The sequence below is a fragment of the Stegodyphus dumicola genome, chromosome 5, assembly GCF_044657685.1.
Source record: "Stegodyphus dumicola isolate Sdum_Otavi_A_Nest chromosome 5, ASM4465768v1".
Classification (NCBI taxonomy): domain Eukaryota; kingdom Metazoa; phylum Arthropoda; class Arachnida; order Araneae; family Eresidae; genus Stegodyphus; species Stegodyphus dumicola.
The window spans coordinates 21,758,827-21,780,932 of NC_140772.1; the positions used below are offsets into that span (position 1 = coordinate 21,758,827).

At 29.3% G+C, this 22,106-nt stretch overlaps 1 protein-coding gene across 2 annotated transcripts in view; it reads left to right on the forward strand.

Annotated features, from left to right (window-relative positions):
- LOC118183596 (segment polarity protein dishevelled homolog DVL-3-like) overlaps positions 1–22,106 on the forward strand; it is a 66,194-nt gene that overhangs the window by 8,585 nt on the left and 35,503 nt on the right. For both annotated transcript variants that reach the window (XM_085816498.1, XM_085816499.1), the window contains exons 3-9: positions 5,500–5,678; positions 5,853–5,922; positions 9,290–9,423; positions 13,178–13,251; positions 13,337–13,399; positions 17,200–17,368; positions 18,174–18,267. In XM_085816498.1, the coding sequence (XP_085672624.1) occupies positions 5,512–5,678; positions 5,853–5,922; positions 9,290–9,423; positions 13,178–13,251; positions 13,337–13,399; positions 17,200–17,368; positions 18,174–18,267 (771 nt within the window). In that variant the 5' untranslated portion in view covers positions 5,500–5,511. The remainder of the gene's footprint in view (positions 1–5,499; positions 5,679–5,852; positions 5,923–9,289; positions 9,424–13,177; positions 13,252–13,336; positions 13,400–17,199; positions 17,369–18,173; positions 18,268–22,106) is intronic.

The following is a 22,106-nucleotide window of genomic DNA, read 5'->3' on the forward strand; positions in this document are numbered from 1 at the left end:
AACACAACACATAATTAAAATTAAAAAATATTAAAACTGTCTTTCATAAAAATTCAATGTGCAAACAACGAAAAGAAAGCAACATTTCAAAAAAGAGACAGTGTGTGATATTCTTTGAAACATGGGTGTACACAAAGTCCATCGTTGCAAATTTTATAGGAATAGAATATCAGCAAATTTGACTCATTTAGCATTTGTGCATCTTTTACGGTCAGATAGTGCTTTCGTTTTGCCATTAAAAAAAAAAAAAATTTTTTTTTCGCTAAGCTATACAAAATATTCGTCTCAATGCTGGAAAAATCTAAGAGTAATAAAAAAGTCTCTAATGATAGAACATCTACTTCACTATAAGGGGATAAAAAAATAAAAAGAAATAAAATAAATTAAATTAAAAAGTATTCCAGAGCATCGAGAACATGTTCATTTGTTTATATGAAATGACCCAGTAAGAGCCATCACCTTACTCAACACTAACGAATTAGCATTTGTGTATATTCTTCTACGTTCAGATATCTATATTGCAAAAATAATAATAAAAAGTACTGCAAAGCATCGAGAACATGTGCATTTGTTTATAACAAATGACACATTTAAAGAGACATTACATTGCTCAACACCCACCCACGAATCTCCCTCTCATTGCGAAACAAAATACCAAAAATAAAAAAAAATTGCATAGGAATGTAGGTACACGTACTTAACTTTCGATAAATTTCCCCATAACAGATATACAGCTACATCTAGTGACAACAAAAAATACTAATTAAATGTTCTATCTAAAAAGTCAAATGTGGTATGCCCGACCATGGAGTGAATTAAATGGCGATTCAAATATGACACACCCGGCCGTGAGGTAATGTTCGCTGCTGATGCACATATGACACGCCGGTACTAAACGGGTTAAATCTTAATTTGAAATATAAGTTTAAATGCAAGAATTATTTCAGTTCATACAAATAGTTTACAAAGGAATTATTTAAAACCGCATTGCTTTACTTCGCTTGTGCACTCTCATTAGAATTGATGAATTTAACCCTTGATTTTGCCTTTTCTATATTTTCGCCTTCGGGTGAGCGGTATGATTGCTTCCTAACCATTCATGGTAATTTATACTGCAATTTTATGCCCTAAGACTATTTGTAGTAATTAATACCGCAAATGGTCTTAGGGCATAAAATTTAATTATCTTTGTAAATATTCTATGTAATTGTATGCCGGTATTGAAAGAAACAATCAATCTGGTAAGAAATGGCTGTGACTTGTTTTGAAAATGAGGCATAAAATATTCCATTTGCCATCAGTTGTACCATTATTGGCAACTTTATCGTTTGCACCGGGAAAATGGAAAAGTACCCAAAACAGTTTCAACTCGATAAGACTTTTCAGTCTTATCCAGCCAATGGCCAAATTTTTCATCAGTCATTTTACTTAGCAAGTAAATTTAACCTAACCAAACTATCTGCATGCAGTGCCAACTTTACTTAACCCTCTGAGTGGCCAGAATTTTCGCTAAGAAAGCACAAATTTCCCAAAACTACTATGAGAACAAATTATTTTCTTTATTCTAATGTAAAAACTCTCCTGGTATTTCATACCTGAATTTGTTTTCTTTTGATATATTGCCTTAATTATTTTGACATGTTTTAATATGCACGTACTATATATACAGTACTAAGTCCGTAACCTGGATGTCCATTATCCGGAATGATCTATGATGATCTTTGTCATCTGGATGTCCATTATCGGACCCCAAAGCCACAAACTTTTTTTTGTATGCTTTACGCATGCACATTTAATGTATAATGGACAGTATAAGCTAGACTAAAATTATCTTTACTGATTCTAAGGCATTTCAGTTAATCTTGCAGGTTGCACTGTTCCTTAATCTTCTAATTGGATCCGGCTTATTATTTTTTGCAGACTGTTAGAGCAATTTTATAAAAATTAAACTTGAACTTTCAATTATGTCAAAAAGAGTCTCCAGTTCTGGAGCTGCCAAAGGATCTACAAAGCGAAAGCATGTTTTGATGTCCATCAAACAAAAAGTGGAGTTGCTGCAAAAAATGGATAAAGGCATATCTGTTTCAAAATTATGCGAGGAGTATGACATTGGAAAGCCAACTGTATATGACATAAGCAAAAAGAAAAAGGAACTTTTTGAATTTTTTGTGGAAGCAACTTAAACAACTTGCATTGAAAGAAATGTTTAATAAAGTAAACAAATAAATATTAAGCTTTTTTTTTTTTGGTAAATTTTGATATCCTTTGTATTTTGTAAATTTTGATCATAATTGTTATTTATTTATAAATTACAATTTTATATTTTTAATTGTATAATTTCTGCATGCCATCTTACCAGATTTAAATTGATGATGTATAATCCGAAAAAACCCCTAATCCGGAATCGCCAAAGTCCCGATGAGTCCGGATTACGGACTTTGCACTTTATATGTTCCTACAGATATCACAAAAGTATTCTAGCTTAGATTCTAGCTTTCCGCTTAGAGGGTTAAGCAAGTACGGAAGAACTGGAAATAGAAATTTTGTATCTTCAATGTGACATTGTGCAAAACCCATGTTTCAGAGGGGCAACTTCTGAAATATAGATGATACAAACAAATTTTCATTCTGGAGCATTGCCCTAAACAAAATCATTTTTTAGTTTAACATACTTATGTGAATTATTGTTTTCAGCAATGAATGGCACAGAATCAGTGTTTTAACAATGAATGCTGCAGAATCAACGTACAAATAACATCTTGATGATTGCTCATAATCAGGAATGTCATCGTAACTTTCCTAATTATGAAGCGGTATCCAGTGAAATGTAATGTCAAATATCACATTGAATATAAGAGTTACATTTTTTATTAAACACTTTTATGCTAAAAAAATGTAAACCAAAGAATTTGTAAAATTTGTCTGAATTATTTATGTAAAATTACAATCAATAACCGGCAGTCTTCTGTTATCGGGGCCGAATTTAGAAATGCATGTGTTCATGTACGCATAACTTAAATGATATTGCAAATTAGTTCGCAACAATAATTAATCTTTTATTAGTATACAATTAAATTTTCATAATTTAAAATTTAAATTAGCTTTATACGAATGAGAGAATATTTGTTAAATTCAAATTATATATGTATGCACAAATATATATGGACATACATACACACATGCATATATATATACATTTCTGAATCTGGTCTCAGTAAGAGAATAGTATCCAATAATCTTTATAGCGTAAATATTTTAAAAATTCTTATTGTATATTATGTTTGTATTATATGTATGTAACTATGTCAACCTATAAACTTACCTTGAAAAAGTAAATGTGTGTGCCAGTGCACTGGTGTTCAAGAATGCACTCTAAAGTGCAAAAAAGTTGGGGATCCCTACTGTAGAGTGTATTTATAAGGACTTTAGGAATCTATACTACACTATTGCTGGAACTAGAAGAAAATTTAAGCATTTTGTTTTTTAATAAGAGTGGAATAGTTGAGCAAAAAATGGCTACAATTGTCATAAAAATTATAGTAAATTATATATACATAAAATATTGTATAGTGATAAAAATAATGATAGTAAAACATGTGCATAAAATATTGTATGGTGAGAAAAATAGAACTCGTTAAATATGAGAGAAAGACATATCTACTTCTCTTTCATATTATAGGGTAACTGTTTAAGTTATTTGGTAAAAATGTAATAAAAAAGTGTATGGATTGAGAGGAATTTCCTGGCACAGGTGAGTAAATCATTGGTTCCTTGATGGACAGATAAGTATCTTATTTTGATTCGGCAGTGGGAAATCTATAAGAAAATACTAAAAAATGTTACTAGGGATAGAGGAGAGTCTTTTATGCAGCGAAAAAATTTGAATGTTGGTGGGGTGGAGGGAAAATGCATGTATTAATAGCAGTGAAAATATATAATTATTCAAAACTTGTGAAAATTTATAGTATTTTAATTAAAAAAAAACTGTTTTCTGATTTTGCAGCTTATTAAGTGAATATAGTCAATTTCCAGAAGAAAAACTATGATTTTATAAAAAGATTTTCTTATAGTTTTGCTGTCTGCAATTTTAAAGGTAGAAGGTTAGATGCTAAAATTAGTACTTTTTGATTATTGGCAACCCAGAGAAGTCACCAACTTATTGGTGACGTAAGTTTCTTTGTCTTTTCAAACTTTAACAACATCTTAGCAGTGCTACAATTATCCTTTTGAATTTTATTCAGAATGTTTGAACATGGCCTTAAACAAAGTAAGAGATCTACGTTTCACTTGGCTGCCATATTTAAAACTATTGAACTAAGTATTCTTGTCTAATACATCTCTTCTTCCATAATTTGCATGCAAATTGGCCAGATTTCTATAGAGCTTTCGAATAAGTTGCATTCTCAATTAAAATAGGCTTCTGGTCGTATATTAAAACCAGTTCCATTGTATTAATTAAATTTTACTTGAGTAAGCTGTTGATTTGAAAAATATTTTTTGTCTTGAAGAACATACAAAATAACATCTCATATATTTAAATCTCTGACTAATAAAGTGTATTTGTTAAACAACCAGTAGATATAAGCTGAAAATTGTTTTATAATTCTCTTCTTGTTATTTTGGTGCATAACTTGCAAAATTATACATTTCGCATTTAAATTTGTTTTCAACTTTTTCAATGCAACATTTATATTTGAATGTGATGTTAATAATATACTAATAGTTTTCATCTACATATATGCAAGCTATTGGTTGACTATTGATATTAGACCAACAATATCATTTGTACTCTTGATTAACTAACACATTATTGCATATTTCTATTTTTTCATATATATAATTTAATAATTATTAAGTTACATTTAAGAGGAGTTTTATATCCAGGATGCAGGATCTCCATTAAATTTTTATAAATGACTTTCTACACTTGAAATGATGCATTTATAGTATAAAATATGTTACCTGTTTGATGAACTATTTTAGATTTTTGAGAAGATAGTGCTTTTACAACATATTTACTTAAATCACGCAATACAAGTTTTTAATTAACATGTTAATTATCAGATTTATGCTTGAGATTAGTTGGATAGCAAAGTCATACTAGAAGCTACATACTTTCTTGCATTGTGCTACCATGGCTTGTCAAAGATATTTTAAACAATTCTATTTGTACAAAAGGCTTCTATTTTGGGGGGGGGGGGAAGTGAATTCAGTAATTTAAAAAAATAGGTGAATAAATGGGCTTTAGTATTTTTTTAAATCCTTTGATATAAATCAGCGATTTTGATATATGATTAATATCATTAAATCCCTGAAAAATGTTTAGTGATTGTTTAAATTATTTTAAAATTGCTTTATTATATAATAATTGTTAAATTTAGGATCATTTGTTATTGAAGTTGAGTTTTTAGGCCCCCTTCTCAGTTCCCCCACAGCATATCTTTTCCTACACTAAAATGCTGATAAATATTAATGTGAAGTATTCCACTTTACTTTCAGAGCATTTTCAGAATGGCTTTAGAAGAAACAAAGATAATATATCATATTGATGATGAAGATACCCCATATTTAGTAAAGCTTTCTGTACCACCTGATCGTGTAACACTTGGAGATTTCAAAAATGTGCTTAATAGACCTAACTATAAATTTTACTTCAAATCGATGGATGATGATTTTGGGTAAGATTTTTTTATATTAATTGGTTTTGTAAAAAATTAAGTACTTATCTATAAATTTTGGTTTAATTACTTACAGCTTAATTTTCTTTGCTGTATAAATTGAATTATACTGCATGTTTTTCCAAACAATGTTTAGAGTAAAATTTGTATGATGTTATTTTTTATCTAATTTAGGGTTGTTAAAGAAGAAATAAGTGATGACAATGCAAAATTGCCATGTGTGGGTGGCAGAGTTGTATCTTGGGTATGTGTTGTTTAAAAAAATCTTATATTTAATTTTATCATTTTATATTTTGCTATAGCTTTCTGTGTATATTAATTCTTAAATTTGTGTTTTAAACTTTAACATTTATAATGCAAAATTTGGGTTCTCTAATGCAAAATCATCATAGATCATGCCAGAAATTATAAAATTTTGTTACAAACTGAGGTTATTTTCATGTAATGATTCTGATAAAATTACTGATATTGCATATTTTGATAAAAACAGGACTTGTATTTATACAAATAACAATAATTGGTACTATTCAGTTTTGAGGGCCGTAAAAAAATCGCCAAACTATTATTGATGCCAGTGCTACCAAAAATAGTTGCAGCAACCCTAACACAAAAAAGGTAGTATAATAGTAAATAACTATCTAGGATTGATGTTTTAATTTAGATGTAAAGTTAATTTCATGTAATACTTTAATAATATTATAATTTATATAAAAAAGGCTAAACATGACTGAATGGATGCCTGCATCGCTATTTCACTCCCGAGTTATCGCTAAAGGATAATTTTATCTCGTTGGTTGTTCAAACATAATTTTCTATAATGAATGATGCCTTTTCTATGAAAAAATTCTCGGTAAAGTGCAGAATCGCCCACTTATTTGCCACTTTTTACAAGGGTAAAAACAATTAGATTTTTGTCAATTTTCTTTTACTTTTTAAGTGAAAATTAGTCAGTGTGTACATAGATAAAGTCAAGGGTGTGCGCAGTGACATTTTTGTGCAATTCTGGGATTTTTTTTTTAAAGTGAAAATAGGTCGATGTGTACATGGATACCGAGTATGTGCAATTCTTAAAAACGCGTCAAGCTGGGGGTGATTCTGAACTTAACTCAAAATTCTATTGCAGACTTTTCGTCACGGGCAGTTCCCAAATTGTTAAATCCATAGGATATCAAAAAAGGATTTAAAATCAAAAAAAGGATTTAAGAATTAAACTAGTACAGTACAAAGTCTTTAATCCGGACGTCCATAATGCGCATAATCCCTTTACGCATGCATATAATACGTTTATGCATATGCGTTTAATGTATAACGGATGGTATAAGCTAGGCTAAAATTATCTAATTATCTATTTCAGGTAATGTTGCAGATTGCATTGTTCCTTAATCTTCTAATTGGATCCGGCTTATTATTTTTTGCAGATTGTTAGAGCAATTTTATAAAAAGTAAGCTTGAACTTTCGATGATGTCAAAAAGAGTTTCTGATTCTGGAGCTGCCAAAGGATCTACAAAGTGAAAACATGTTTCGATCTCCATCAAACAAAAATATTTTTAATAAAGTAAACAAATAAATAAATATTAAGCTTTTTTTTTTTGTAAATTTTGATACCCTTTAGATCATAATTGCTCTTTATTTCATATTTTTTATTTTATAATTTCTGCATGCCATCTTACCAGATTTAAATTGATGATCTATAATCTGGAATCACCAAAGTTCTGACTAATCCGGATTAAAGACTTTATACCGTATTTCAATGGTGTCTTAAGAAATATAGAACTATATAAACTTATGCAATCTGAAATCAGCGCATATGCTAGATTTGGCGCTTTTGTACATACATTTTCGTTGCAATTTTTTTACGGTCCTCAAAGCGGAATACTACCAATAATTAAATTATGCACATTAAATCTAAATGTATTTCTCTTGAAAAGAAATTAATCTCTAAATTGTTATATGATCAAATTTACCAAGCAAAAACAGAAATAAAATAAAATATATTAATTACGGCTCAATAATATAAAAGCATTTGTGGGGCACCAGAGGATGTCGAAAATATCTTGTAACAGTTTCATTAAAGCAATTTTCAATGAATATCTTGTTGATATGTGCTACTATGTATTAATTATGATTAGCACCTTTGATGATACCTGTATGATGATGATTTGTCACCCTGAGCATATTAGCCCTGACCTTTAACAGTTCCTGTCACTGTAACTAAGGTTGAACTCAAAACTGAAATTATTAAACAATTAGTTGAGAAACAGTTATGGACACAAAAGTCTCGCCATTTGATCTTTGCATTCATTTAAGAATAATCCAGGACCAAAAAATTAACCTTGTTGAAATAAAAAAAAAAGAAGTTAGCTTCTTTAACATTTAGAAAACAGAGATTTTTGTAATTCAAGTGTATTGAATAATTTGTATTTTGTAATGAAGTATATTGAATAATTTGTTAGTAAACATTTTAACTTAACTATATTGCAAACACTTTGTTTTACTCTCTGTATGATATCAAATAGTTTCAGAAATCATACTTTTTGACATTAAACATAAATAATATAGTATAACAGCACATACCAACAAGACATTCATCGAAAACTTTTTCATTTGATTAAAGTTTATAAAGTTGCTTTAATTATTTAAAAAAATCATTCATAACTGGGGAAAAAAAGTAAATAAATTTGAGAGAAATAATAAAAAGATTGATCCCATTATTATCTGTCGCCCCTGGGTCTTCAAATCTCTAGTTACGGGAAACCTTTTTATCTTGAGCGCATGGAACTGTGTATCGGAAATTCTAACGATATGCTCATTTTAAAATTATTTTGCGACATTGCTATTGAACTGAATTTTATGGTTTAAGTGCGAAGAACATGATATTTAATAAATAAAGGTAACACACAAAACGTTAAAAAAAGCCCCTTTGGACGTAATTTAAAAGCTGAAACATTTAATTATTAAATAGTTGGTTGAGCTTTCGTACTGTATTTTACGGATATTTTGAATTACTTTTTTTTTGGGGGGGGTTGTATATGTGTGTGTGTGTATTTATTGTTTTTCCATGTCCCCCTGGCTTACTGAATTATGCCAATAGGAAATGAGTAAATTCTAATCACACACACAAAAAAAAACTTTTGGGCATTTAAAAAAATTCGTCCCTGAAGAAGTCCATAACAAAGTTTTTTGTTGTTGCCGTTTTTGTTCTTTCATTTGTTTCATTTCTTCGATTTTCTTTCTTTACCTTTTTTTTTTCCTTTTCTAATACTGAAGTGTAAATATAATGCCATAACTGTCATCGTAGTTTCCATAAAAATTTAAATTTTGTATATATATAATATTGTATTGCAAAACTTAATAGCTTAAAAAACTAAATGTGATTTTATCTATTTGGAGTATAATGAACAGAATTTTAATAATTTTAAACAGGGAAAAAAAAAATTGATTTAAGAAAAAAAGAAAGAAAAAAAATCTTATTCTGTCCATTAACTGAAAATTCTGTATTCTTTGATTGATAGTAAAGAAAGGGCTTAAGTTAACTTTGGTTTTTCATGCTAAAAATAAATATAAGCCAGATATTAATAATTTTGTATTAAAAATGTAATTTTTATTTTAGCTTGTTACTGCAGAAGGTAGTAGTTTATCTGACAGTACTTCTCAGTGTACTGACACAATGTCCCAAAGATCTGAATTGAGGTTGCCACTAGAAAGAACTGTTGGTATTGGTGATAGTAGACCACCTTCTTTTCAGTAAGTTTTTTATATGTGACCAAAAAAAACTTAAGTTTTTATATATGTATATTTATGTATGTGTATATGTATTATGTTACATTTAAATATTATATGAAATCTGTTTATATTTCAAGGGGCAAATGATAAGGCATATTGTTTTTAAAAGTTATCAGTGTATTGATTATGTAAATGAAAACATAAAATGTATAAAGACTATTCCCTGATAAAGTTTTTTTAACACACTTATAAAAAATATTCCCTGACTAAGTTTTTGTCCACTAATGAAATTTTGTATAGATTTCTGTACTCTAAATAATTTAAGAGTAATTTTGATGTATATATGTTTTTAAAATAATACATTCAGCCATTCTGTAAAACTAGCAGCTAGTAATTAATCCATTTTCTTTTTTATTGTATGAATTATGTCTACTGCAAATTCTGTGTTTTCTCTATTTTCTGCTAAGTTGCTCCTTGATTACTTACTGAAGTCTCTTAAAAAAAGTGATTGTCCAAGTAACACAGTTTGAAGCTTTTTACTGATAAATTTAAGTTACTATTGTTTAAAACTCAGCTGAAGATATTTTAAAATATTTCCCCCCCCCTGCAAGTTTGTCTCCCCTGAGTGAGTTTAATAAATTTAGCATGAGTTTTACTAGTTTTAAAATGATGTGAGATATATATTATAACAATTTCAAGGTGTCAGCATATTATTGGTTTTCTTTGTTTTATTGGCTTTTGTGTAAAGATATTTGAATAATTTAAAGATTTTTTTCAAAGGAGTCGTTATTTCTTTGTCTGGCATATGTTATATATTGTCTGAGTTATTAAATTTTTATCACCTTGTGTAGATTTAATACTGACATTATATTAAATTTAACTTTTGCTGTATTGTGCTTTGATATTTGCATTTTTTATTTAGTCAGTTAATTTATGTACAAATCAGATTATACCATAGTAGAAAAAGTACTAGGTGTCTATTTTTTTTAATGTACCTCACTTTTTATTTAAGAAGAAACTAAATTAATGTTTTTAGTTCTAGAAAAAGAGCAACAATATCAAATCAATTATGTAAATTGGGAAATCATTTTTGAATATTTAATATAGTATAATTTAAAGTGCTTAAACTAAAATTTCTAGAATGAAGATAGGTATGCTTCAACATTTTTTGTAAATACTGTATCTTGTGACCACGATCTTGTATTTTCATTTCTTAACTGCCAAATTATTTTAATGATTTTCTACCCCCCAAAAATTTTTTTTGCCCTCCCCGTCTGTAATGAAATATTTGTTACTAAATAAATGACAATTAGTACCGATAATATGACATTTTTATTACATTTATAACAATTTAAATTTTTTACACACACTGAAGTAGCTACTTCCATGAAATCATAAAGTAGAATTCTAGTATAGTTCTAATTAAGTGATAAAAAATTGTGAGCATAAAACAAGAAATATATACTAATCCAGAATATGATTTTTGTGTATGTTCAGAACTACTGTTCCAAACACAAATTGTTTTGGATATCATTACACCAAAATTGTGTCCCCTTCTCTTTTTTCATTCAAGCAACGAAATTTGCATTTTTCTAGATTTGAAGACATGTAGTTAAAAAAATTATATTCAATGGAATGAGGAAGTTTTTTAAAAATAGTATGGCAACTGATGATTCCCCCCCCCAGAAACTGCATTGTTGTACTTATGTAAAGTAGCTTGAGCGCTATTTATACCATGTTGCATATCCCTGGGGGGGGGGAGATAAGGAGAATTTAGTTCAGAAACCTTATCAGTAGTCAATAAATTCATCATCACACACTTGTTTCGTGTCAATTTTAAAAAAACTGATATTCAAAATAATTACAATACACTAATAATGTTACATTTTGGTTTAAAATATGTGTTATTATATTTTTTAAAACAAATAATGTAATAAGTCTTTTTCATTATATTTTTCTGACTTTATTCATTACAGCCTATTCACATTTTGGCATTAAAATAATACAATAGTAAGGTATACTACAGGAATACCATGAGGGAGTTAGGGAGAGGAGTTTATAGTACTAAAAGAGGAAGTTAGGGGTACTCTATACTATAAGGCGTTATTAAGCAGTATGAAAGAGAGGAAAATTTGGGAATGACTGTTTTAGAGTTATATTCAAAATTTTAAAAATAAGTTTTTCCCACCGCTCTTCTATGAATTATGCAAGAAGATAGTCTTCAAAAGGGCTTTTTAAAATTTTTCAGAAGAATAAAGGATGGACTTTTTTTTAGTTCTTTTATGTAGTTTTCTGATTGACAGATGAAAGGGATTTCATAATCATAATAGTCTGTGCCATTTGTAAATAAATTATTTTTGAGGAAAATGATGTATACAAACAAGTTTTGGTTTGTGGAATCTTATGTTTTGGGGGGAGATATGCTGATTGCAGCACTATTGTTAAGTATGTTAATCAAATGCACATCCTTTTTATTTATCCAGCTCATAACCATTACTTTACCATTTTTAACAATTATGATTTTGACCTTCTGTAAGGATTTTCTGGCAAACCAAAGGGGCAGGTGTTTTCTTTTCTCCCCCCCCCAACTTTGCATTGCCGTAGATGTCTCATCTTTCTGTAGCAAGTAAGCCTGAAAATGTCAGTAATCTATAATAATGTATTCCTATCCTGTCCTGTATGATGTCTGTGTGGCTAGTTGAAGATAATTTTACTGCTTATATATGTAGCACACTCACTTGTAAGCCACTTTCAGCATTTTAAAGCATCATTTGGCCTATTTTTAGTCTGTATTGTGTGAGTAATTTTTCTTTTATATAGCAGTAGGTTTTTAACAACAAGATTGTATTACCTGTCTTGGGGGGGGGTTCCAATTTAATTTAGGTAGCTTACTTACAATCAAATTAAGATGTTGCATGTATTTTACTAGTGAGGTTTCACTATGAAAATTTCTGAGACAACACAAATAAAATAACTGGTAAGTAGAATAGTGCCGAGGTGAAATAAATTTATCCTGCCTCACCACTTATGAGTGTTAAATTGAAGTCTATAGCCCAGAATTTACAATCACCTTAATCTGTCTAATACAGGTTTTTCAAACTGCTCTTAATTCAAACAGTTTAATATATTTGCTAACAAGGGCTACAAGCTTCTTTAGACTACAAGTAGAAATTAAAAATATTACTAGTACAAAGCAAGCCTTTCCTAAGTAATTCAAGATCAGCATCGGAGTCATGACCAGAGAGTGAAATTTCACACAGCAAGGCTGTTGCAACTAGAAAGCTAAAACTCTTGCTCCCAGCTATTCATAATTAGTGTGACTTTTTAGTAAAACTGCTAACCACTCAATTCTACACAAATTCTGGAATGAGCAAATCCCATGGCAAAATGAGGCAGAAAGGAAAGATGTAAATTAAGTAACATTTCATTTAGTAAAACTTAAATGCCATAAGATTCTTATACAGTTTACAGAATGTGGTGTTAAATTTTCAGTCATTTCATAATCATAAATTAGTTTTGGATTCACACTTGCTGTAGCAGAAGTAATATCGTATGCATTTAGCAAAATTAAGTTTTCTTCCAAAGACATGTAATGCATATTTGATGGTAGAAGGAAAGAATATTGTTTATGTAGGAGAGTTTTTGCTTTAGCTTTTTGCATTAAAACTTTAGTTAAATATGTACTTTGATAACATTTAAAAGCAAGTTGCCATATTAAATATTCTTGTGTTTCATTGCTTTCTTTAAAATCATGAAAATTGTTTTTTTTTTTTAGTGCCACTGCTCTGGATCACAGAGATTTGGGTGATACGTGTACAGAAACTGAATCTGTAATTAGTTCTAGAAAAGGTAATTTTGCACCCAGAGTTTTTATTTTAAAAATATATGTGTTAATCAATGATATTGACACAAGATTTAATGTTATCTCTTTTAGATCTCCACTCACATATGCATCGACCCTTAAAACACAGAGATAAGCACTTTCATGAAGATCATGGTAATTTTTTGCACAGCTTTTTATTATAATATTACTTATTTATTTTAATAACTCCAAGAACATTTCTTTTCTTCATGTAATAAATATTTATTGTACTACTGATAGTGTACTATACACAGTGATGTCAAGAAGTTTGGAATCTGGAGCTATTGAAAGAAAATAAAAGTAAAATAAAAATAAAAAATAATAATTAAGGAGAGGGTTTCTTATTATGTTCTGAATGAGGTGAAGAACTTTATAACATGGTTTTGAAGCAAATATTTATTCGCTATCAGTACTAATGAAGGACTTTAATTTATCTTTAGTGTGAAATGACTAAACTTGTTTTAGGCAGATTGTTATTAAAGCATATTAGATGACAAAACTCATTTTCTATGCATTAGTGCTGGATTATTGTTGGGATTTGTTGTTGACTTTTTTTTTTTTTTTTTTTATAAATTCCTAAAATGGACCATACTAGAATAGAATGTGATATTTTGTTGAATTATTCTTGTGAGAATGAATTTAGCAATGATGTTTCTGATGACAATGAAATTATACAACATTCTTGGATTTTTTTGCGACTTTCAAGCAGTTCTGATTGAAGGCCAGATATGAGTGATTCTGAAGAAGAATGATTGTCAGTAGACAATCCACCAGTCTTGGTATAGTTTTTAGGCTGCTCAGGAATAAATACAGAAAATGTTCCAGATAGTGTAGTGGATACTGTAGCTTTATTTTTTGACAAAGGTGAAGTAATTTTGCCCTCAAATAGCAGAAAACCACCTACTATATGGTTAGAGTTCGGCAAGAAAATACCCATATAAGATGTGTTAAGTGATTGAAGAAATGTATGCCAAAAATTTTTTATGATCATTAGCTTTTAGCTCAGCATGCATGAGTAATGATCATATAATGCAGAAGAATTAAATTCATAGTAAATTAATGAAAGAAGTACAGTCTGAAGAAAATTCCTGGAAGTATTTTTTAATTGTATTATAAAGTATTATATTGAATAGGGCTAACATTTAGAAGTGATGTAATTGATATGTAGTCTGATTTTTTTAAAAAATGTTTATCATGTGTGCATTACTAAAATGGATAGACAGTTTTTTAAATATTTTATTAAAGTGTGTGTGATTTGTGATTCTGCGAGATCTGCTGTACTTATGATGATTCATATTATTAATGATGAATAAAAGAAATGGAATATTAGTATAAAAATTAGTGAGATTGCTTTTTTTTCAATGATATTAGATTCGTTGTTACCAAAAGAGCTATTATATTTGGGTATATTGCTGCAAATTTAGCGTTAGAGAAACATTTATTTGCTTCACTAGTAATACATAACATGATTCTTTACAGTTAGAGGAAACAGCGTTAAAACATTGGAGAATTTAACCTTGAATAATAAAATTGTGTTGAGAGAAATGTGATGATAACATTTCCAGTATGGAAAAAGCCTGTAGTGGTGTTTCAAATTAGAACATAATCATAAGAGGCATGAGAGAAAACATAATCCTTCTAAGTATTATATTGTATACTCTATTCATTCCTTAAAATTAACTGACAACTGTGTTATGAAATCGTGTTAGGAAGAAGTGCAGTATTTTTGATTATTCAAAATGTATATGTTTACTTTTAATCTGAAGTATGAAGCTTGGGAGTGTTGGAGGGAGAATCTTTGCTGCTTAAAAAAGATTACAGCTTTTAGAATTCCTAATGATAGCTGCCATGAAACTTTGAGGAGTGATCAGGCATGTGAATAAATATCAGAGGCAAAATATAACATTTTGCAATCACCCGCAATCTGTAGAGCAATGTGTATAAAGTGGAGTGTGAGATTGGCGAATGTAATGAATCTATGAAATTTTAGGCATTCTTTTGTCAGCAAGTCTCATGTTATGCACCTTCTGGAATTAGGTGTTCATATGCTGGTGAATTCTTGCCACTTTGTGTTGCAATTTACCGTCTGTCTCAAGAACCCTGAAAGTTTGCCATACTTCATTTAATGCTCTCTTGTATTTTCAGGCAATTGCTGCTAAGGATTTTAGCATTAGCATTGTGATTAGGTAAACATGAGAAGCAGTTTGTTCCCAAACAAAGTGCTTCTGAGTAAGCATTGGAATTGTATCTCATCTTGGGTTCTTTTGCATCAGTTTTCTCACTAATATTTGTAGCACATATGAGGTTATGAGCCATCAGGCTAACTGTGTAACCATATTTATTACTCCACAATTATATTTGGTAGTAATTGAATATGTTCTTATTCATTATCACATTGCTGAAGTAATAGTCATACATTCTTATATGGTGTGCATACTAGAAATGCATCTTATCACACAGTGAGCTGGTAACTTGCAGATACATTTTGTTTGCCAAGCCATGGCTGCAAATACTGCAATGTGTACACCACTTTATACATCTTGTTCTGGAACTTGCAGGTGATTGAAAAATCCTGAAATATTAGTATAAAAAATTTCTCTAGACTTTGCATCTGTTTTTTATATTTGATCATCACTGAAAGTTCCATCAAAAAGTTCAATAATTGTCCTTGTAAGTGAAATGCTTTTATACTGATCCTTATACTACATGCTCTTATACTACATTGGACTTGAAATACAAATATAAACTAATTAGAGAGACATTATTGGAACAATTTCATTTCTCTTGTTAAAAATGATTCTTGAGTTAGAGAATTCATCATTAGGTGAAAATTTTTTAATTTGAGAACAGAATTTTAGCAGTTATATAAAACCAGATTTTCTTGCAAATAAATTTTATTAATAAATCTTCTTCTTAAAGACCTGATATAAAATTATTAGCTAATAATTTATTACATTCTTTAGTTAGTTTCATTTTAGATGTAAGAAATAGTTTTGCTCTTTTAAGTAAATTTACTGTTAGATGAGACAAAAAAATGATGAGAAAAGAGGAAAGGAATTAAAAAATAACATGTTGAAAGCTTACAATTTAGAACTGAATACACTTGAATAAATGGAAGACGACTCCCATTATCAGTGCTTTTTATATAATATGCAACAATTTTGGAAATAATGGTTACAAAAGTTCTTTGATTTTAGAAATTAATCAATGAAGCAGCTTAGAAGTGTTAGATCTGCTTTTTTTTTTTTTTTTTTTTAAATAAATGAATAAATTAAGATAAGTGTTTCTCCAGACTATTATTGACAAAACTTAACAAACTTATGGGGCTGATATTCATACAGAAAGTTTATTCACAAAATTAAGTACTTTTTAATACTTAAACTGTTATTAAAAATATGTGCTGATATATAAGTGCGGGACTAAAGTTTACTCTTCTCAACGCAGAAGCAATTCTAAAAATATTTGGCTGAGTTTTAAAATGCAAGAAGAGAATGAAGTCAATAAAACATTTTTAATAAGAAACTTGGATCAATAAAATAAGTGGTCTATTATTAATATGCATTAAATTAGATCTATTGAACTTCGTTAATTTATATTGACATTATATATATATAATTGCTAAAACCAAAGCCTCAACTAAAAAAAAATTACTTTCACAAATTTAAATTTGATTTTATTATACTTTTGTCAATGCAAATATCTGTATTACAGCATTAATTTTATTTTATTAAATAAAAAATCAATTTTAATTAACTGTAAAAATGTGTATATGAATTTGAGTAATTGTATAGTTTATTTTTGTTTTTCTTGAGGATGGGAAAAGTTTGTAATGATGTGACTGTGGTTCTCCAAAATATAAATGTTGCCTTGTTAATGTATATGGTTGAAAATTGTTGTTGAATAGAATTCGTATTTAATACAAGACAAATTTGCAGTACCATGTGGGTGCCCAACAACTAGAATCAATGGTCATGCAAAACCAACACATCCTCACATCCATTCATCCCGCCATAGAAGTGGCCATGGTTATGAGTCTTCCTCTATGATGACTAGTGATATTGAAAGTACTAGTTTTTTAGACTCTGAAGAAGAAACTACTAGCAGGTAAATTAAACATTATTATGTATGTGGGGTAATATGCGAAACTTTAAATTGATAACTTTATCTTTCTCATTGGAAGGCATTTTGAAATAAAAATATTTATATTTGAAATAGAGAATAGAGATTTTCATTCTGTTTCCTGCTTTTTAAATGTTTCGCTTTATTGAAAGGAAATAAAAAATTTATAAGAAGTAAATATTAAGAAATAAAATTTTAAATTATTAACATTGCTAGCGAATAATTAATAGGTGATCTTTTCTTTTTGGGAGGGGGAACTGAAGTTATTGTGTATATAGTGGAGAATGCATAAAATGTTCAGAATATATTATAAAATTCAGAGTCGTCACAAAATGTTCAGAATATGTTATAAAATCGAGAATCACTATAAAATGTTCAGAATCAATATAAAATGTTTGGAGTATATTAATATGATTATTTCATTTCTAGTCTAAAGGTAATTAATATCTTGTAATATTTTTTTATGTCTAAATATTTGAGTGATTCAGGATTTTATTTAAAGTAGTATAAAATTTTAATGCTGAGATAAATAACTAGTAATGAGATGTAAATTTCTTTCTGAATATGATTTTTTCATTTATGAGGATTGAAAAATAATTTTTAGGTAGAAGTTGTGTTTAATCTTCTCAATTTCAAGTACATAGAGTGCAGTTTGTCTTTACCACCAGTTTTTTTAACTCTTTTTGGATTTATTTTAATTTTTATGAATATTGCAAAGTATTTTTAGTAAGAAATTTTATAAAAAAATAATGCTGTTGAATTAGATGAGAATTTATGTATTTATTTGCAGAATTTCTACTACTACTGAAGAAAGTAGTGTTTCTAGAATTCATCCAAGACACAGACGACGACGACGGCGGCATCGTATGCCTCCTATGAGTCGAGTATGTATATCTTTTGGCTAAAAAATATTAAAATTTAACATCTTTATGCACACGTTTAACTTTTGTAATTCTTTTTCTATGGACTGAAGACATGCTCCTCTTCCCTCCCCCTCTAAAAAAGAAGGAAAAATTATCTTGTTCAAAGTTTTTAAATTGTAATTTAAAATGGTCCCATTTTAATTTTACCAGATAGTTATTTTATTTTCAGTGTATATTATTAGCCTGTTGAATTACAAAACTGCAGCAACAAAATAAACAAATAAACACCCTTTGGAAGAAGGTTCTGGAATTCACTAGTGTTGAACATTATAACATATATTCACATCTCATTCACTGTGTTACCACCCTATAATGCATATAAACACTTCACCAGAGGTCAAGCACATTTATCTTAGACAGCAATACTCATATGTGTTCTGTTATTAGAGTCAATAATATTTACCATGAGAGTTCTGATTTGCAGCTTATATACATATATGCTTGTACATATACTTTTAAAGTTAAAAGTTAAGTAATAATTTCTTTGTTTTTAAGAAAAGCAAGATTTGATCATTAGGTAAAAGTAACATAATGATTTAAATCTTATTTTAGATAACTGAGAAAATAAAACTTGATACTACATATATCTACATCTACCTTTTGAATGTATACTTAGCATTTTTTCTGCATGCTGTCAGTTAGACAACCATTTTTGTTGGAAACCAGGTATGCCTCATTCCCATTTCTCTATCTTATATAATTAGCTTGAAGGAAAGAGAAAGAAGTTGCTTCTTTTTTTTCGCTGTTTTCTGAAAATTCGTAATTTGTCAATATCTGAACAAATGCTTTGGACAAAAGACTATGAATTTGCCAGCAAAATTGTATTTATAATCAATACTGACAATCCATCTACTGAATATCTTAATTGATGAGACATGAGAGGAGAAAAAGTATTATCATTCATTAATAAACAGGAATCACTTATTGGAGTAACATATGCCTTTGTTACTTCTGAATTATGCCTTTGTATTCTAATTGAAAGCTCTATTTTTATATCCCAGATTGTTCAGAAATCCATCAGCAAATACATGATTTGCATAAGTAATTAATAAATTGGAATTTTTATTGGAGTAACATATGCCTTTATATTCTAATTGAAAGCTCTCTTTTTATATCCCAGATTGTTCAGAAATCCATCAGGAATTATATGATTTGCATAAAGCGTATTTTCAGATTCCTGTAAATGAAAATGATAAGCCAAAAACTGCCATTATAACCCCTTATGGTATATATGAATTTAACTTCATGAGTTTAGGTTGCATAACACACCTTTCAAAGATTTATTAATGAGGTATTTAGAGTGCTAAATTTTCTTTTCTGATATTTGGATAATGTTTTGATTGCATCAAATACTGCATGAAAGATCTCTGCTCATATTTGTGATAAGCCACAAAACATTCTCCAGAAAGTTTTCAAACCAGTGGACAGGCTAAGACTGGCATTCTTTAAATTATGTTCTCTGATGAACTTACTGTAGAGCAGAGTATCTAGTGTTATTTTTGCAACTAATATTTAGCAGCCTTGTCATTTCAATCTATAGAGCAGTTATTCTATCCGTCCAGTTGCTTGCCATTCTAGAGAAATAGACTTATTTCTTTGAGATATTACTTGCAGTATCTCATGCAGAATTTCACTATCCAGTTATGACTTTTAGCTATATATAAGTAAAATTGTCTAGCATTTTCAGTTCAAAGTGTTTGTTATTTTAAACAATAAATAATATGCATGTACGTTGGACTCTTATTAATTTCAAGTCGACCAGCCATCTTAAAATGTTTTATATTTATCTTATTTCTGAAGTCACGGATGTATTAATTCTATAGGAGCTGTGAACAATTACAGTGAGTAAATGAAAGGAGTCTATTTCAGTATGGCAGGAAATACACGAAATTCTGCCGTTTTGACTGGGGAAAAAATTGTGTGCAGTTGCTTGTGCTACATTTTATTACAAATGTGATTATCACAAAGTAGAAAATACCATGAAAAGTCTGCAGAGTATTGGCTTAGTATATTGAGTTTAAATTCTTTGCTGGTGTAGTTTTCATTTTTTCCCCCGAATTAAATATGGATACCCTTTACATAAATTGAACTGAGAGGCCAGAAATAGTTTGAGCATTTCCAAACCCTTTGTGCAGTCAGTAATCCCGTTTTAAGACATGAGGTTAACAAACTGAGTGCAGTCTTCTAGGGACCATTGGTAACAAAGTTAAAAAATAAATGCAGTTTCTTAAAATTTATTTCAAATTATTAAAAATTGTTTATTATTTTTTTGGGGGGCATCATAGGCACTTGTAAAAGGCATAATGTTTGGCTGATTGTGTTTTCTGTCAAACTGTTAATTTTGGTTACTGGTTTCATTAGCACTTATCCCACAACTGTCAATATCAAGTTCCATTGCCTGGTAAAATGAAGTATCATTCAACAATGACAACCATAGTACTTGGCGATGTTGACATTTGGATGATAAAAATAATTCACTCAATAAATCACCATCTCCTTCTCGTCCAAACATTTTCAGTCTCATGGGGAATAACTACTTAAAAAAATAAAATAAAATTTTTGTTTTGTGTTTAAATTTCAAAATAAAATTTTCTATTCTCAAATCGTCTGCACACTTTAGGGGCTGTTTACTAGCTAATCGTCTCATGTGTATTGGCTGCATCATTGTTGCATTCTAAGCGAGAAATAGAGTGTGAACCAAAAAAGTCCTCTGTTTGTTCTCCCAGTGCTTACTGGCTGCAAGCTGAATGTGAAGGACAGCAACATTAGCACAGTGTTCTATGTGCTAATCAGTCCGCTAGCTGCACAGTTATTAAATTTGTTGTTCATTCTTTTTCAATCTCTCCCAAATATCTGGCAAATTCATAGTCCTTTGTCCAAAACATTTGTTCAGACATTGGCAAATTACGACTTCTTTGAATGGTCAACCACTTTATTAATGCTTCTTCAACATTCTTCTAATCTACCTTTCTCAATTTTTTTCTCATACCCACAATTTTTCTGTGAGTAGAAATAATCACGTTTTGATTTTTTTCATATGTTGCCAACAATAAGTTTGGATAAACTGTATTTGTGGCAGATATTGATTTGTCTGCTTACATTTTATTATTTTCAAATAATGTTCACCTTCTCTTCAGTGCAAAAACTTTGTTTACAGCTCATCTTGTTTGTGTTTCATATCTGTCTTGCACAGTATTTATTTAGAATATGAAAGAAAAGTGTATTGAAGATAAAAGGAATTAATGTAAAGGTGTTTTCCTCTAACTGATTGAATATGGATCCTAATATCCTAAACATGGATGATTTTGATGTTTAGTAGTTTTTCCCCCCTAAATCGCAGAATTTGGGGAAAATATATCCCCCCCCAGTCAAAGATATTCATATAGTTTGTTTTATTCGATTTTCATACTCTTAGAAGTTTGCTGTAGCAGTTTAAAATAGCATTATGTGTGTATAGGAAATGGGAAAGGATGGAAGGCTTCATTCCTCATAAGCCATGTTCTTTATAGCTGATATTGATTGTAAATAGAATATGAATAAATGTTTTGATAGCCTATGAAATAAGGGAGGAAAAGAGTACATGTCAGTCTTAATAGCCTAGCAGAATGTAGGAAAAAATGACTGTGAGCAATTTACCGCCTACAACTGATCACCAGGAATTTTATCACGTAAGCAATTTATAGCCTACAATTGATTGCTAGTATATTTATTGCCACGCAATGTGTCTAATGATCTTTGCAAGTAACTTGTCTTTTTAATTTTTTTAAAATTTATTATTTTTAATTAGAATTCTGCCTTTA